Below are 16,603 nucleotides of genomic sequence, written 5' to 3'. Positions count from 1 at the left end.
CAGCCCGGACCCAATCCTGGCCGGGTGGCCCGCCCCTTTCCCCCGTCCTGGGTCCGCAGGTTAGGGGCAAGGGCGTCCTCCGACCGAGTCATCCCTCGGGGCCCGGCGGCACAGGAGTGGACGCCCCTCCGCTGCGGGGTCGCCGCCGCGCACCCAGCTCTCGCGACGGAGGCTCCCGGCCCGCGCCCGGTGCCACGACGGGACGGGGCTGCCTCGGTCACCTGCATCAGCTCGAAGACGTGGTACGTCTCCCCGTACTGGGGCATTTCCGGGGGTATGTGGTGCGGGGCGGTGGTCGCGTCCATGCCGCCGTGCCGGGCCCGCTCCCTGGAGACCGCGTCGCTCGGGCCGGCGCGCCGTCGCGTCATCAGTACGCGCCCGCTCCCTGGAGACCGCGTCGCTAGGGCCGCCGCGTTGCGTCATCAGCGCGCGGCCGCCGGCCCGCGAGGCTGGACCCGGGCCTGGTCCCGGGCTCCTCCGCCCGCGCGCTCAGCCGTCGGGGCACCGGTGCTTCCCCGGGGCAGGTGCTTCCCCGCGCCGGCCTCGCTCCGCCGTCTGCACGTCTCAGCAGGACCCCTCAGGCCGCTCCAGCAGTGGCCTTCTAGGACCAGAGGTGCCTCGGGAGGACCCCCGGGGCTGGGACGCCCACGGTCACGTCAACCCCCCACCCCCCGAACCGAGGGGACGGGAGGCGGGTCCTGCGCTGGCTCCGCCATCGCACCCCGACCCGGGCGTTGGGAGCTCCGAGGGCCGCCTAGCTCTGCTCTCTGGGCCTCAGTTTCCCCATCTTTAAAATGATTAGAAGTTGGGGAACGGTTTGAAAAAGTAGGGGAGTCCCTGGGACTCGAAGGCCTTGGCTTACGGGGTGGGGCGGTTCTGCCACGTGACCCGATTGCTATGGCACCCACGGGAACAATCGGGCCCGCGGCCCCGCCCCTTATCATCGACCTCCCCACCCCACCCATCCGCCTCCCCAGCCCCGGCAAGGGCCTCCCCGCCCCTCCGGGGCCCCAGACACCCTCGGAAGCACTCCAGCTTCAGAACGCTCTGTAAGTGAAGGGCGCTCTAGCACCAGCCAGGTTAAAGCGGGCGGGGGTGGGGGGGGGAGGGAAGGGAGGGGACCGGGGTCGGATGGGACGTGGTGGAGGGAAGGAGTGCTGGAGGCGCACCAGTCCCGGTGGGTCAGGGCAGCCTGGCCTCAGACAGCACTGAACTGCGAGCTCTAGCTTTTGTCTGTTGCCATTTTTAGAAGGAGCTACTCCTGGTTTTGAGCCCTCGGTGTTCTTAACAAAACTATGGACAGACAGGACATCTGACATTGTCAGTACAGATTGCCCCGAGTTCAAGTCCTGGCTCTTAGCCTGGTGAGCCCGCTCTGTGCCTCTTTCCCCCGCTGTGAGGTGGGGCTTAGAGGAAGGATTCCAGAGCTAACATACCCGAAGTATGGGTCACTGCTGTGTAGGAAGTGCACAAGGCATAGGGGCTACTATTAGCCATATTACCTCGTTTGATCTTTGCACCCGCCCTGAGAAGTAGGTACTTTCATTCCCATTTTACTGCTAAGAAATTGGAGGATCCGAATGGTGAAAAGTAGTTGGCTGAGTGACTTCCAGTCATGAATGACTTAATGCTTCAGTTCTTGACCATGAAGCATTAAAATCAGAAGTCCCCTTGAAGATCTTTTAATCCAAACCCCCTGATTTCACAGCTGGATAAACAGAGGCCCAGAAAGGGGGAAATTCTTGGCTAAGTTCACTTGTTAAGCAAAGGCAGAGCCAGGACTGGCATCTTGACTCCTGGCCAAAGCCGTTACCACCAGCCACTTGCCCAGAGACACGCCCTCCAATGGCAAAGGCTGCCATTCTTCCTCCTCCCCTCGGAGCTGCTTCCTCAAGGCGTGCACCTGGGTTGGCTCTGAAAGCCAAGCGCAGAGACAGCTAGGGAAGAAGAGGGAGCTGCCTCCCCCCCGAACAAAGAGCACAACAACCAAACCCTCAATTTGCACTGGAGAGGTTCAGTTTGCTTCCTGGACATTTCTGAAATGACTTGCCTTTCTCCTCATTTATTTTAAGCCTTAGGCGCTTTTCATACCACGATTTAATCTTCCTTAGCAGCCTGGAAAAATACAAATCAATTAAAGCCTAAAACCTATGGGGTAATCATTTTTTCCTTCCTCCTCCCCCAGATCGACAAGTGCCTGCACTCTGGGCCTTTCATCCACACTGATCTGGCTGCAGTGAGTCTTGTTCAAGGGCCGATCACTTTGGATAGCTTGTTACAGCTCTTCTCACGACATTCCTGGCGTGCATGTCACAAGTCGCTAGGATCAAGAACCAAGTCAGTTTTGCTCTCAGGGGCTCTTGGGGCCACCAGCCAAGGTAGTGCTGTAGCGTTAGAGAACTTAACTGCCCCAGGAAGCCCCAGGAGGGCGGCAGGAAGTCAGACACATAGGGAAGCCCCGTAGGGGATGGGGAACAGAGAGAAGTCTCAACGGGAGTGGAAATAAGGCCCAGGGGTCCAGCCAGTAGGTGGAACAGTAGGAGGATTCAGGCAGCTTTTCAGGACTTTGGTATTCCCTCAAGCCAACCCACCTGCTCCCAGCCCTGGTCAGTCTGATGTCTGGCATGTCTGTCTCTGGACCATCACAGAGTGGGGAGGGAGCTATCCGAAAGCCCAGACTGTAAGTCAGGCAGAGCTGAATGCGGAATCCTGGTTTGCTCACTTCTCCTAGCTGGGTAACCTCAGCTTTGTCCTCTGTCGCTTGTGGATAATCATGGTTCCTTCATAGGTGAGGACTTGATGCATGGCCAGGGTTGTCCAAGGGCCCCCTGGAGGGTTTCTGCTCTTAGGTGGGTTGGGTGGGTGTTGAGGATTTCCCCGAGGGCTGGAGCATGGCGCTAGTCGCCCCACCCCTCCTGCAAAGGACCCTCTTGCAGACTGTGAAGCCCTTCATCCCAACACACCCGTCCCACTGCCCTGTTTCCTTTTCTCTTTAGCATCTAAAACAGGGTTTGTTTACTCATTACTTTCTGCCTCCCACTCTGAAAGATAAAATCCCTCCAGGGAAGGGGATCTTGTCTTGACGCTGTGTATACCCAGCACTCAAAATGGTGTCTTGCATATGGGAGGCATTGCAGAATGAATGAACGAATGAATTTATGACATGCTTCTTACCCCTTTTGGCTTCCAGTGGTTTTCCTAGCTTTGTCTGGTACTCGGGCTCCCTCGGCCTTACCCTGTCCAGTGCCTTCTGTGCTTGCTCACAATATTGCCACATAACCCCCCTCCCAGCCTCTAGCCAGGGTCCCTGCCCCTCTGCCCACCCTCCCCGCCTCTCTCTCCTTTGAGGTTAAGCCCTCAGCAGCCTCTGCGGCTTTCAGGGTGCACAGCACGCCTGCCGTGGCACACTCCCGTGATTGTGCACACACCGTGTAATCCCAGCGCTTTGACCACCCTGACAACCAGACACTGCCGCATTCTGGGCCCCACACCTGCCACCTGCCACCTCACCACCTCAAGGCTGGAGGCTGGCCCTGTCCTCTCCCGACAGCATGTTGGCACTCGGAGGCTCACCCCGAGGCTGGCAAGAAGTAGGGAAACCAGGATTTGAACCTGGGACTCCAGGGCTTGGGTTCTTAACCACCCACCACAGCCCTGAGTCTTAATGAGGGAAGGCCAGGCTGAGAGCACGTGCTCCCCCTCCTCCCCAGAAGCCCACCTGTGTGCTGGGCTCCGACTTTTCTAGGCCTTCAGCACCACGGCACTCGGAAACCCCGGGCCCAAACTAGGCAAACTGAGACAATTAAGGCAGATGCCGTGGCACAGAATGTGAAGGGCCCCAAGCCCTGTAATCAGGACGAATAACATTTTAAAAAATCAAAATAAATGGAAAAAATCCATCAAGAGTCAACTATTAAAAATTTAAAGACGGGATCAATATTGCTTGTTCCCAGCACTGGATCCCATCCCGCGTTTATGTAAAATTCAGGTATTTTGTGGACTTTTTTGGTATTAACTTTTATTTCTTCAAATAGCATGTGAAATATTTTTACCTGGCTCAATTGCTGGGCTCTGCGGTGTCCCCCGAAATTTCACACCGCGTGGCTCACCGGCCTCACCCACCTGGTAAGCCCATGCCATGGGAGGCACAACCTAAAACCTTGCCGCATTTCACCACGTCCACCCCCACTGCCCCCACCGCCACCTGGCCCACATGTCTGACAAACAGCGGGCCCCCACCGCCTCCCCACAACCCAGGCTCCCCTTCCCGCTCACCCACAATGGGCAAGGGACTGAGTGGGAGACACCGGCGCCCTTCCCGGCCCTGGCCCAAGTCCCCCACCCCCATGGAGCCGCAGTCTCTGGGAGCGAACAGGCACGGTGGCCCCCAGGGTGGGGGTGGGGGGGCGGAGTTGAATGTTCTCGACCCACTGAGGTTCACAGGGGACCATTATCAGGGCCCATCCGGCCCCCTCCCCACAGGGTCTCTGATGTGCTGCCCCCTTTGCGTCCTGGAGGCCACCTTGTCTGTTCTTGCATTTCCTTCCATTCCTCTTCTTGGCATGGAGACGCCCTCCCTGCTCCAGCCCTGCCATGTGTTCCGGATGCTGAGGGAGACACAGCAGAAAGAAACGGCCTCCTATCTCCCTCGGGCTCATTCCTCTCTACCTGGGGCCTGCCGGGAAGCCTGGCCCCACTCGGCCCTTGCAGCGACTCACTTGGACCCTAGCCTGGCTCAGCCTCCTGTGACCCCCGCTCACACAGGGCACAGGAAGTGCAGGTGCCTCGTGGCAGAGGCGCGGCGGCTGGGGCAGCCTTGAGGACTCTGGTTCGGTGTCAGGAAGCCTGGGACCTAGGCTGTGTCTGACAAGCTCACTGTGACACCTGGACTTGAGTTGCCCACCCCCGGAGCTAACGGGGGGCGTTCACCGACTGGGTTCTCTTCCGGTTCTGGCCTTCTGGGACCTGGGACCTGGGCTTCTGGCATGGGCTCAGCAAAACCATGATGTCACAGAGAGCAGAAGCCACAGCCCTCTCTGTTCACAGAAGATTCTAGACACCTTGTGGACTACCTGAGCCACACCAGGGACAGTCTGTGAGGCACCAAAAGAGAGCACGCCCCGCGGTGTTCATGTTTCCCTACGGGCTCATTCCCGCAATGCACTTGGGAGGCAGGGAGTAGTTGCCGAGGGCCGGCCCCTGCCCGGAGAATGTGCTGGCCTGAGATCAGGGCTCCTGGCCCAAGCACAGAGCAGGGAAACTGCATCTTTTCACACTCGACCCCCTAGTACAGGCTCTTCCTCTGCTTGGCCCACTGGAAACAATCCCTAGACTTTCCCACCAATTGCAAAGAGGCAGATGTTTTAAAATGATTTGGTCCAAAGGGATAGTCACAGATTTAATTTTCTGTGATGTGTTTTGTGATCCCCTCTATAGCTGACAGCACAGGAAGGCACTGGAGGCTGTGTGTGTGTGTGTGTGTGTGTGTGTGTGTATGTGTCTCCACGGACTGGAGAAACGGGACCAGAGTAATCTTGCCCACACTTGAGGGAAGAAAGTCACAGCTGATGACAAAGAACATGTCCTGGGAGCGTACAGGGACGTGGGTCAGGCTCTGCCCGGTCTTGAACGGCCTGGAGGATCTGCAGTGAGCACGGTGCCCCCCCGCAAGGGGGCCTAGGCAGGCTGGTCTGGGGCTCCAGAGCTGGGTCTGCAGCCTGTGCCCGCGGGCCTCACCCCTGCGCTCTTCCTCCCCACAGATCCCCCTTCTCCTGTGAGTGACCGCGGAGGCAGACCATGAACGAGGTGAAGGAGGCTCTCCGAAACGTCGAGCAGAAGTACAAGCTCTTCCAGCAGCAGCAGTTCACCTTCGTGGCCGCTCTGGAGCGCTGCAGGGAGAACGCCCACGACAAGATCCGGCCCATCTCCAGCATCGGACAGGTGGCGGCTCCTGGGCTGACGGGCGGTGGGCCGGGCCCGTGGGGGCCTGCCAGGCGCAGATTTCCTGGGCAATCCCTTGCTTAAAAGATGCAACTGAGGCCCGGAGGGGGCAAGCAGCTTTGTGCCAGAGACAGGACTCGGAGCCTAACTAGTGGAACGAGCCAGGCGTCCCCTCCCCAGGCCTGTGAGGAGGGGTTACAAACACGGGCCGCAGACTGGCGGCCAGGGTTCAGGTCCCGGCTCGGCACCACGTGCCCTCTGTGACCTCCAGCCCGGAGGCACCTGTGCCCAGTTGTCTGCGCTGCAGAGTGAGAACCTCCGGGGCGTTTGTGGATTTAGGGAGATCACGAGGGAGACTCTCAGCCAGCGTCTGATGCCTGTGGTCCTGGCTGTCGGACGCTAGTGGGGTCTGAGAAGCTGCAAGGGGCCAAGCGCATTGCTCCGTCCTCTAGCCCCCATCTGCAAACCTTTTCACGGAACCTGGTGTCCTCGTGGGTTGGCTGCCATCCCAGTGTGCTCTGCAGAACTTGGAGGCCTCGAGACCGAGCACACCTTCCAGCCAGTAGCGCACACCTAGGGATATCACAACTGCGGACATGCTGTGGGCCCACGAGTCAGCGTGTAGAAGGCCCGCGGCTCATGGGGCGGGGCGCGTGCCGGCACTAGAGCTCCGACCTGCTTAGGAGAAGCGCACAGACCCACAGCGAGCAGGGCCCTGCCAGCAGCATCCTTCAGAAACTTTCTTCTAATAGATGTAAAAGCCTCTCTCGATTTTTTAACTTGAACATATTTTAAACCTACAGAAAATAGCCTCTTTCCCCTGAACTATTTGGAAGTCAAGTAGCTACATCCTTTTTGTAGCCCATTCCCCAAAGGCTCAGACTTCCAAGGCCAATGGACAGGTTTTCAGTGTCAGGAAGGAGCATCTGAGACCCTCACCCTGCCCCCACCCCCACCCCAGCCTCTGCTCGACTCTGCATCAGCGCTCAGTGGCCCCAGCCCCTCATGGGCACAGGGAGTGGCCCTCTCGCCTTCAGTTCAGCAAAGGCTCTTGGTACACAGTGGCCCCAGGGTTTGACTCTCCAGGGGAAGCGTGGACTCTTGGGCCTCACCCTGCCATCCCCGGACCTGGGTTACCCAGAGGTGACCGACGCACACACACCAGTACCCCAGTGACTCTGTTGGAGTCACCCTGAGGGCCAGGCCCCCCTTCGCCCTCCGCGGCAGATAGGGAAGCTGCCAAAGCCTCTGCCCCAGCACAGAGCTGCTGCACTTGGAACCGCTCAGATCACTGGGGAAGACCTCCCCTGGCAACAGAAGGGCAACCAGCAGCAGCCAGAAAACCCTGGTTTAGACATAGAATGTTCTGGCTGCTAGAGGAGGGAGGTGAAGCCCCTGGCCGCCCGCTCGTCACAGGTAGGGCCTGTGTCTGGGAAAAGAGCCGGTGAATCCTGCCTGGACAGGAACCAGTTCCTCCTCGGCCCAAGGCCAGGCCTCCTGGCTTGCCTGACCTCAGAACCAGAGCGATGGGGGCAGCGGGGCCCGAGGTTGCCTAGAGAGGAAGAGCCCCTTCCCAGGAAGGACCTCGGCTCCCCGCAAGGAGTGGGTTGAAAGTGGGTCAGCCGTCTCCCCATTCTCAACACCTTTAATGACCTGAGAAAGGCGTCCCAACTCCTGCGTCCGGAACACGGTCACGGGGAGCTTTCATTCTGTTTTCGCACTTAAGCGCTTCCTCCTAGAGTCGATGTCGGGGCGGGTGGTTTGAGGTAAAGACTACATTTTCTTCCACGGATGATCCCTCTCCCGGCTCCCCTGTCCCCGCCTTCCTCTGCCTTGGAAACACAGGACAATGAATCTTCAGAGGATTCTAGTGTCTTCTCCGTGCCCCGCAGTGGGTCCCGCGTGGGCCTGTGGCATCCAAGGTCAGGGAGCAGTGCTCTGTGCTTCAGGTGTTGGCGGGGCTCAGAGCCCGAGCCGGGGCAGGGGGTGCCGCCTGGCCACATTCACTGCCAGCAGAGCAAGTTCTTCACCTCTGAGCCCCCGACGGTCACGGGCAAACTGAGGACCGCAGACGGCGCCCGGTGCGTGGGGTTTCGGGGAGCGAGTTGTGCGCAGCGAGGCCCGGCCTGCACGGCGCCCGGGACCCTCCATCAGTGTGACTGCCGGCAGTGGCTCTGCGTTCAGACGCTTCGGGGTGACTGGTCCCCGCGGCTCCGGGAGGGTGGGAGGGCCGGGGCGTAGCGGTGCCCTGAGCTCCCGCCGTGCGTGCCCTCGCAGGTGCAGAGCTACACGGAGCATTACTGCAACAACTCCACGGACCGGCGGATTCTGCTCATGTTCCTGGACATCTGCGCGGAGCTGAACAAGCTGTGTCAGCACTTCGAAGCCCTGCACTCCGGCACCCCGGTCACCAACAACCTGCTTGAGAAATGCAAATCCCTCGTTAGCCAGAGCAACGACCTGAGCAGCCTCAGAGCCAAGTAAGTGGCTTCTGGGCCTGTTCCAGTGGCCTGTGCACCGGCGCAGGGGAGCGAGACGGGCGGGGACGGGAGGGGCCCCGCAGGAGGGAGCAGGCTTCTGGGGAGAGGGCAGGTACGTCCCACGGACAGAGCCAGACCCGCTGCCCCAGTGGGAAACCCGGGCCCACCGGCTTACTGGAGGGGCCAACCCCACAGGCCGCTTTAGAGCAGGACCCGAGCCCTCTCCCTGAAGCTGGCACTGGGCGAAGGGAAAGGGGTTGCAGGGCCCAAGTTTCCCAGAAGCCCACTGAGAAGCCCCAACTAGGGCAGTGTGTGCGGCTCCCTGACTCCGTGCCCTGGTGGCCCTCAGCCCAGGGCGCCCTGCTCTGGAGCACACTGTTGAGTTATCGGGCTGGAGAGGAGGCGGCAGGACGAACCAGCACGTTTTGGAGCAGTTACAGGTTTCCAGCATCCCTGACTGACAGTGTTTTGAGTCCTGCCCTTCGGGGCCGGATCAGCCGGGGCTCCTGGGCCACGAGCCCGCCGAACCACACTGTTCGGTGAAGTAGCGGCCAGGCCTGCACGGCTTGAAGCCTCCCCCGGGGACTGTGAGGGGCGACCAGGACCAGAGCCTGCCCCGGTCTGCATGGAGCCCCTCCTGCCGCCCCGCAGGTACCCACACGACGTGGTGAACCACCTGAGCTGCGACGAGGCCAGGAACCACTACGGAGGCGTCGTCAGCCTCATCCCCATCGTCCTGGACTTAATGAAAGAGTGGGTCGCCCACTCGGAGAAGCTGCCCCGCAAAGCCCTACAGCACGTGAGTGAGACCCGGGCACACCAGGAAGCTGCCGGTGCGGCCGCTCGTCCTCCCTGGACCGCAGGCTCCCAGCCTCGGTTAAGAAAGCACAAATGTAGGCCACTTATAAAAGACAGCCCCGGGCCTAGGGGGAAGGACAGAGGATGTTCCAAACCTCCCTGGAGACCCGGCGGGAGACTCTAACTCAGAGCCGGCAACCTGGCGTGGCCCGTAGGGCGCTTGGTCACTTAATTCAGTCTCCACTGGCTGATCCATCCTTCGGCCCCCGCACTCCCCGCCACAGATGAACCCCCGAGAGCTTGTCCAATGTACTGTCGAGAACCTCTCTCCCTCTCTTTCACTGCTAAGCTCTCCCCGCCTCTGAGTGTCGGGTTCTGTGCCAGCGACAAGGACCCCACGTCCAGTGTTGTTGCAAGAGGGTGTCCCGGGGAGGCCGCGGAGAGCTGGGGCCAGCAGCCTGCCTGGGTGCTCTGGGGGTTCCCAGCCCGCACCCGGCCAGGCCTGGCCACGCTGCAGGTCCGGCTTTCGGGCTGAGCCGTCGAGCTGGAGGCCTGCCGGCGCCTTTCCCGCCACTGCGGCAACTGCAGGCAAGGCCCGGCTACTTGGCCTGCGGGGGCGCTGAGGGTCAGCACGGTGGCCTTCCTCGGTGTGATTAGGTCTCCGGACCAAAACCCAAAAGGGAACGAACCTGCCTTTGCTCTCCTTTACTTGGGAGAGGGAGACCATGAGAGAAGCTGGAAGAATTCTGATTTCGTGGCTCCTGTGCAAGGACCGTGTCCTGCTGTCCACAACACAGTCCCGGCCCCGACGTTCTAAAATGTGTCTCTGGCTTCTGAGCTTGCTGGAAGTGCTGGCTGACTGTCGGCTTTTCCCTTCGCAGGGGGCGACCTAACTTCTGTATTCTTGCTTCCTCGGGGGCGACCGACAAGAATAAAAAGTGTTCTCCCACCTTTGTGCCTGGCTTCGGTTCCTGAGAATTATTCCTTACAGAGAACAACACCTACCCTCAGGCCTCAGAGGACACTGGCCGGTGGCCTCACAAGCAACGGAAGCACGGGCCGGGAGCACCCACCGCAGACTCTTGCTCTGGGGGCTCCTGCCGAGGCCACAGCCCGGCTCCTGACTGGCCTTCCATAGCTAGAAGCTGTTCAGACAAGAATCTGAACAGACACCTGAGCTTTCCAGGTGGAATCAACACCGCCACCTCTGAGTCTTTCTCTCCGAGAACTGCTTCTGCCATTAACACGGGCGGAGCATACCAGCTTCCGGGGCAGCTGGAAGTGGCTGCTCCAAGGAAGAGATGGAGAGGCCAGGCTGGTCGAACCATTGTCTGAGGTGGTTCCCTGCCTCCCTCCAAATCCCTGACAGCGTAAGGGAAGGACGGCGGTGGGTGCCAGCTGCACGCTCACGGCACGTGACCAATAGGCTCTCGATGACTTCCGTGTCACCTGGGCACCTGAAAGGCCTGTATTTTTTTTTTTTAAGATTTTATTTATTTATTTGACAGACAGAGATCACAAGCAGGCAGAGAGGCAGGCAGAGAGACAGAGAAGAGGAAGCAGGCTCCCTGCCAAGCAGAGAACCCGATGCAGGGCTTGATCCCGGGACCCTGAGATACCATGACCTGAGCTGAAGGCTTTTAACCCGCTGAGCCACCCAGGCGCCCCTTGAAAGGCCTGTGTTAAAGCCAACGGCCTGCCAACCCAGAGGGAGGTGAGTGCACTCCAAGCACGAGGCAGGACAGCAGCATGGGCCCACCCGGCTTGGAGAGGCTGGGCGGGGATGACCCAGGTCACCCCCCACATGCCACTAGGCCCATCAGTGGGGGAAGGTGGGAACTGGAAGCAGAGACAGGATCTGTGGCTGTGGGCCAGAGAACTGGCTGGAACAAAAAGGGTCTCAGAGAGACAAAAGGCAGATTCTACTTGCCAGCATCTCCTCCAGCCACCCGCAGTGACCTACCATGCCAGGCCAGAGCCTTCTGCATCTGTGGGCGGGTCCCCGCTTGGCCTAGGAGCCCCTCGGAGGCCAGCGTGAGTCACTTCATGTTAACACAGCAGAGTAGTGCAAAACAATAGATTTTTATTTGTTCACAGTTAAACACAAGCAACTGCCTTGACATTTTAGAACATTCTAAGAAGGACAGCAAACCCTTTCGATTCCAATTCCCGTTCACTAAGATTGTACCATCTTCTCTCGCAGTTCTTGCTTATGGCATCTGACGTGGATTGTTTGACATGCTTTTAAGATCAAGGCGGGAAGGTTTAAACCTTTTGACAAGAGAGGACTTTCTCAAATTTAACTAAGTCAGTTAAAAACCCCTTTTTTTTTCACTGATGGGACCCCTTTCAACCGCACGTGAGCCACATGTGGCTGATCCATGATTGAATTACAAAACTAGATTACGTCTTAACAAAATCTGTTCCTCCGTTACATACTTCTTATGGTCCACAGAAGTCTTCCGAAAAGTGATCACTGATTCTTCCTCGTGCAAAACGCCCGGCCACCTCTGACCAGCCAGCGTGTCTGCGGGTGGCCTCCTGTCCGAGCACTGGAGCAAGTGGGGAAGGGAGGAGGGGTTGATCTGGGGGTGCTCAAACTCGCAGGGTCTCCTCTACAACATCTGTTCCAGTGATTCAACGAGCCTACTTCTCCCCGATGGACGATGTGGTGGTGGAGGGAAAGGGGGCAGAGGGTTCCTCTGCAGTGGCGGACACGGGCACTCCCTACCCCTAGCAGGCTTCCCTCGTCGCTGCGGCCCCTCTTCTCTCAGGTGAGCGCATCCAGACCGGAGGACAGCGAGGCAAAGATGGGAGCCCACTCTCCCTGCGAACGTCAGAGCGGCACTGATGGGGACATGAGCCACGTGGGGACAAGGGTCGCAGCAGCAGCCTTGAGGCCAGGCCCCGACCTACACCGCGCTTTCACCTATCCAGACAAGCGTCATCGAGGGCGACCGATGGCACCACGGCACTGGGGGTGGGGGGTGGCGGGGCGCACGTTACAGAAGTCTGGGCAGAGACAGACACAGACGTGCTGGGGCCGGAGACGGTCAGTTTCTAGCAGGCACCTGGACAGTGGAAAGGAGCAGAGGGAGCTGCGCTGGCGGGGTCATTCCACGAGACCCTCTCGTCCCTGCAGATGTGGGCGGCATCACGCTTGTCCCGGGACCACTCTGAGAGGGGCTGGCCTCTCCGAGAACATCCCCAGGCTGGGTGGCCCTCCACCCGGACGGCGGCTCCAGACCAAGCCTCTGCACCGCCCACCCCCTGCTCAGCCCGCGTGGCCTCCTCCCCCCACGGCCACCTGCGCGTGGCACTTCCGCTCTCTCATTCTTCCATTCCTTCTGGCTTCAAGTGGCACGTTCTAGTATTCGGTACAAACCCCACAGGCTAATCACAGCACATGCTATATTCTCTACACAGAAACACCCACGTTTTCATTTGGAACTGGGAGTCTGAACCCCCAGGGCCCAGCTCAGGGATCCCCTCGTCGCAGCCACCATGTCAGCCATCCCCACGAGACTTTGGCCTCTTGTGACAAAACCACTGGGAACGGAGACAGCCCACGGTCTGGAGTTTCCTGTCCTGTCATCCTGATTTGGCCCCATGATGTGCCGGCCTCTTGGACCACGGTGGCACAGTGGGCTCGCCATCCGTGTCAGCGGTTCCCAGGTTCCCTGCTCAGAAGAGCTGGCCCCTTTCCGCCCCACACGGCATACACATTCTGGTTCACACAGCAGCTGCCCCCACGGAGCCTGCTAAGAGCCCCCAGCAGCTGGAACACTCTGCTGACCACGCTAGGGAGGCCAGGGCCGGCCTAGCATTCAGCTGCACAGAAGCCTTTAAAACTTCCTACCCAAGAAATGACCTGTCTCCTGCCTCTGGATTTTTCTTTCTTGTGACCAGATCTTTCTCCCAATGCTATCCTAACAATTTCTGTAGATTTTGTGGCAGAACCCTGTCAAAAGCTTTTTAAAAATCCCTCAAAGTCCTGTCTGCGAAGGTCCGTGTGCTTCCGTCCCACAGTGGACTTGGGAACGTCCTTTCTCTCTGGAGAGCCGCAGCCACTCCGCCCCCTGCCCGCCATGCCCCCACCCAACCCCCACCCCCAGGATGCCGTTGTGCTGCTTTTGAAAACAAATTTCATGCTGCCCAAGAAGCAGACGCCCACCCCCAGGGCCCGAGCTGACCTTGGTTCGTGTGGGCTGGGGATCAGAGCAGGTCACACACACTGGCCATGTGGCTCTGGGGCAGGCAAGTCCGCCCGGGGTGGCAGGGCGGAGGCAGCCCGAGCCGGACCTGGGTCCACACCAGCTGCCGCCCGACTGTCTGGAGACCCCAATGCTAACTGCTCTACGTCACCTGCCCTGGCAGCTCCCAGAGCCGGCTTCCCTCCCTCGCGTCTCCTGCCGTCACCTTTCCGTCCTTCCAAAGACTCGCTGCGGCGCAGTCAAGTGACCTGTTGACTCCCGGCAGGTTTATTGTTTTTAAAACCAAACTAACCCTTACTACGGACTTGAGTCCCTCGTGGCATAACACCCTACGTGTTTAGACTGCGAACCTCAACACCCTGAGGCCTCAATCCCCCAGCCGCGGCCGAGTAAAAAGCCAGGCCCCCAGAACCCAAAGGAAGCCGAGCGCAGCCCCCTTGGGTCCACCACGGTCACTGAGCTGAGCAGCCACCAGGGCCCGAGGGATGTGCCAAGGGCCCTGGGCCCAGACGCCTGTCCTCGGAGCCTCCCGCGCAGGCCGCGGCCCACGCCGCCTCACTGCCGCCTCACTCCCTATAGTCGTACGATCTGCTCAGTTCTTAAAAATGTTTTTTTTTCTCTTTACATCAGCCTCTGCCTTTGCCAGTTAATCAGGGAAAAGGCTTTGATTTAAATGCCTGGGGTCTTTGTTCCACGGCACGGGTCCCTCGGGTTGGGGGAGGGTAAGCATTCTGACCTGGTTTCAGTAGGAATCCAGTTAACTTTTTTTTTCCTTTCTGAATTTGTTCGTGTTTGCTTTTCTAAAACTGAACTAGGAAATAGGACATGCTCAATTTCAAGCTTTCCTTTGGACAAAACTGAATTCACCACGGGCAGTTACCGCTAGTCCACATAGGACGTGCGGCGGCCGCTGGCGGCACAGGCCGGGCAGGGCCGGGCCGCTGGGCGCACCAGGAGATCCTGTCCTGATGAGGTCTGGCGCTAGCGCAGTTGTGGCGACACAGCGTCTCTTGTGACCTAGGCCCCTCTGGTTAGGAGTGCTAGCATATCCACTACAACCCTAAAGAGACCTTTCCCCTCACGTGCTGGAAGCGTCTGTAAGCAGTAAGATTTCGTACCATTACAGTCCATCCTTCCCCCCGCCCCATGACTGAACCCTCGTATACTTTTAACTAAAAGAATAAAAGAGAAAAACCAAGTTCATCGGCTCTTTCCTACCAGTCTCCCCCTGCCTCAGCTGGGACACTAAGCAACAACTCTTCAGCTTCTAGCTTCTACCTCTGGAGCCTGTGTTCAGAGGCTGCGCTGGGGTCCCCTCCCCTGAGCATGTGCGGGCAGCCTGGGGTGCATGTCAGACCGCCTTTGTCAACGCTCACCGGGACTCTACCCTGGAAGGCTCGGCCACTACCAACGTGCGAAAGGGGAGCATCATCAAGCTCCCCATGGGGTTGGCCCTGGAAAGTTCAGCTGGCATGAGAAAGTTGTTACCTTTTTAGTGGTCTAGAACCAGCAACAGCAAGGCAGCTCCAGCAGCCTGAGAAGCAATGGTCATTTAAACGCTGAAGAAACTCTTTGGACCTTCAGAGCCTTTCTGCGGCAGCATCGCCAAGAAGCTGACATAAACGAGAGGCTCATGGGAACGCGAACGGAGACAGGCAGACAGACCGGGGTAGGGAGTTGAACCCCGAGGCTCAGTTAGCACAGCCCTGCCCGAGGGACAGCTTCTCGTCCACAAGGGCTTCTCGGGCAACTGCTCAGCGCCCCACCCTCCCCTCCTGCAGGGAGCAGGTTTCACCATCCCCACGCCAGCCTGGTCGGAACGGTCCCAGCTTTCCAGCAAACACCAAATAAATAAGAGGTAGCGGGGAAGGAGGGACAGAGCATTCCCAGAGGGGAAGGGCAGTCTCCACGGCACCAGCTCCAGACGCCTGTTACCAACACACGGTTTACACAGAACTTTCTAGAAAGCTTAGCAGAACTGCCAAAGAACGGAAGGGCAAATAAACCACCGTTTCCCTAGAGCTGCTGCTTCAGGGGCTGCGCTTCAGAACCAAAAAGCAGTGACAAGGTCTCACATGAAGTCAACCAGCTTCGCAAGCTACCCCCCGTGGAAAGGGACAGAACCAGACTTACCTGCAACACCAAAGTTACCTGGGCTAACGGAGAGCCGACCCGTTCTCCGAGTGTCAGGAAAGGAGAGAATGTGTGTTAGACTCAAAGATTCAATCTGGCCTCATATTGCACAGGTTCAAAGGGCGCGACCATTGCGGGGGAAGGAAGAAAATAAAGCTACTGAGGAACGCAAACTGGCCCTCGGATTAGTCCACACTGCTGGGCAAACGAAAGACAGGCTGGGGAGTGGGCTGAGGGGGGACGTTAAGAGGCATTTCAATGCCAGATCCAAAAACCGTTCTGCGTTCAAGTCAACTGTCAAAAGGACCTCCATCCCGTTGCCACCGCGTGAGCTAGCCACCCAGACCCCGGAAACAGGAAAGCCTGGGCACGTGCATTCACACCTCCTGTTCTAAGCCAGCAACCTGCAAGTTAACACTGATTGACCGTCATCCTTCGCTGTGTTCATGATGAGTCTCGTTGTAGTCCATGATGTGGAGCTGTCCAACACTGTCCGGGTTTGGGGGGGAAGGGTGCGGGCCGTCGAGGTTCAGGGGGGTCTTGGCTTCCGCACCCGGGTCTCTGCCCAGTTCTGTCTTTAGCGTCTCGGAAAGGCTACTGATGGTCACGCCGTCTTCATCACACTGGCTCTCACTCTTATTACGAAATAACTCTCGTGCCTTCATGCCTAGGAAGCTTTTTGAGCTGGGGAGGGAGCCGACAGTCGTGGGGATGCTGGTGGCGGACCCTCCCATGGCCGTTTCCCACCGACTGCTGAACAGGCCTGCCCTCTGGCTGGGGGGTTTCTCCGGGGTCGAGAGCTCGCTGCCGCCGCCGCTGCCACCGCCACCTCCACCCCCTCTACTTGCGCTGCTGGCCCCGGGTCGAGGGGGCTTGGTCTCGCCGTTGTAACCAGACGCCTCTTCGTTGTGCCCTGTTACAGAATCCGGGCAGCCGTCCTTGCAACAGGCAAGCCTGTAAGAAATCCAGGGAGGAAAAGAGGGGCGGTGTTGGCAGCGCCTGGGGGGATGGGAGCGTGCGCTACGCAGGCTGACGCAG

At 59.1% G+C, this 16,603-nt stretch overlaps 3 protein-coding genes across 16 annotated transcripts in view; 1 reads left to right on the top strand and 2 right to left on the bottom strand.

The window, feature by feature from the left end:
• The window catches only part of AK8 (adenylate kinase 8), a 137,680-nt gene extending 137,343 nt beyond the window's left edge, over positions 1-337 (bottom strand). For all 3 annotated transcript variants that reach the window (XR_006386356.1, XM_044264616.1, XM_044264614.1), the window contains exon 1: positions 222-337. Coding sequence is in view for 2 of the 3 variants with exons in the window: in XM_044264616.1 (XP_044120551.1) it covers positions 222-305 (84 nt within the window). In the remaining variant the exon portion in view is untranslated. The remainder of the gene's footprint in view (positions 1-221) is intronic.
• A 140-nt stretch (positions 338-477) lies between these two features.
• Positions 478-10,168, top strand: SPACA9 (sperm acrosome associated 9). 9 transcript variants are annotated; one of them, XM_044264602.1, is made up of 5 exons: positions 478-613; positions 978-1,049; positions 5,760-5,940; positions 8,218-8,420; positions 9,072-10,168. In XM_044264602.1, the coding sequence occupies exons 3-5, from the start codon at positions 5,797-5,799 to the stop codon at positions 9,400-9,402; spliced, it is 678 nt and encodes a 225-aa protein (XP_044120537.1). In that variant the 5' UTR covers positions 478-613; positions 978-1,049; positions 5,760-5,796; the 3' UTR covers positions 9,403-10,168. The 9 variants fall into 9 exon arrangements, with proteins under 9 accessions (XP_044120537.1, XP_044120540.1, XP_044120538.1 ...); XM_044264605.1 differs by having other exon boundaries at positions 478-1,049; positions 9,072-9,219; positions 10,100-10,168; XM_044264603.1 differs by adding an exon at positions 2,186-2,337 and having other exon boundaries at positions 478-1,049.
• Positions 10,169-11,281: 1,113 nt separating this feature from the next.
• Positions 11,282-16,603, bottom strand: part of TSC1 (TSC complex subunit 1) — a 49,671-nt gene continuing 44,349 nt past the window's right edge. For all 4 annotated transcript variants that reach the window (XM_044264599.1, XM_044264597.1, XM_044264596.1 and 1 more), the window contains one exon: positions 11,282-16,519. In XM_044264599.1, coding sequence (XP_044120534.1) covers positions 15,994-16,519 — 526 coding nt within the window. In that variant the 3' untranslated portion in view covers positions 11,282-15,993. The remainder of the gene's footprint in view (positions 16,520-16,603) is intronic.

This window comes from Neovison vison, chromosome 9 (genome assembly GCF_020171115.1).
Source record: "Neovison vison isolate M4711 chromosome 9, ASM_NN_V1, whole genome shotgun sequence".
NCBI classification, from domain to species: domain Eukaryota; kingdom Metazoa; phylum Chordata; class Mammalia; order Carnivora; family Mustelidae; genus Neogale; species Neogale vison.
Note: the sequence above shows the minus strand (reverse complement) of the source record. Positions and strands in the feature narration are given on the sequence as shown.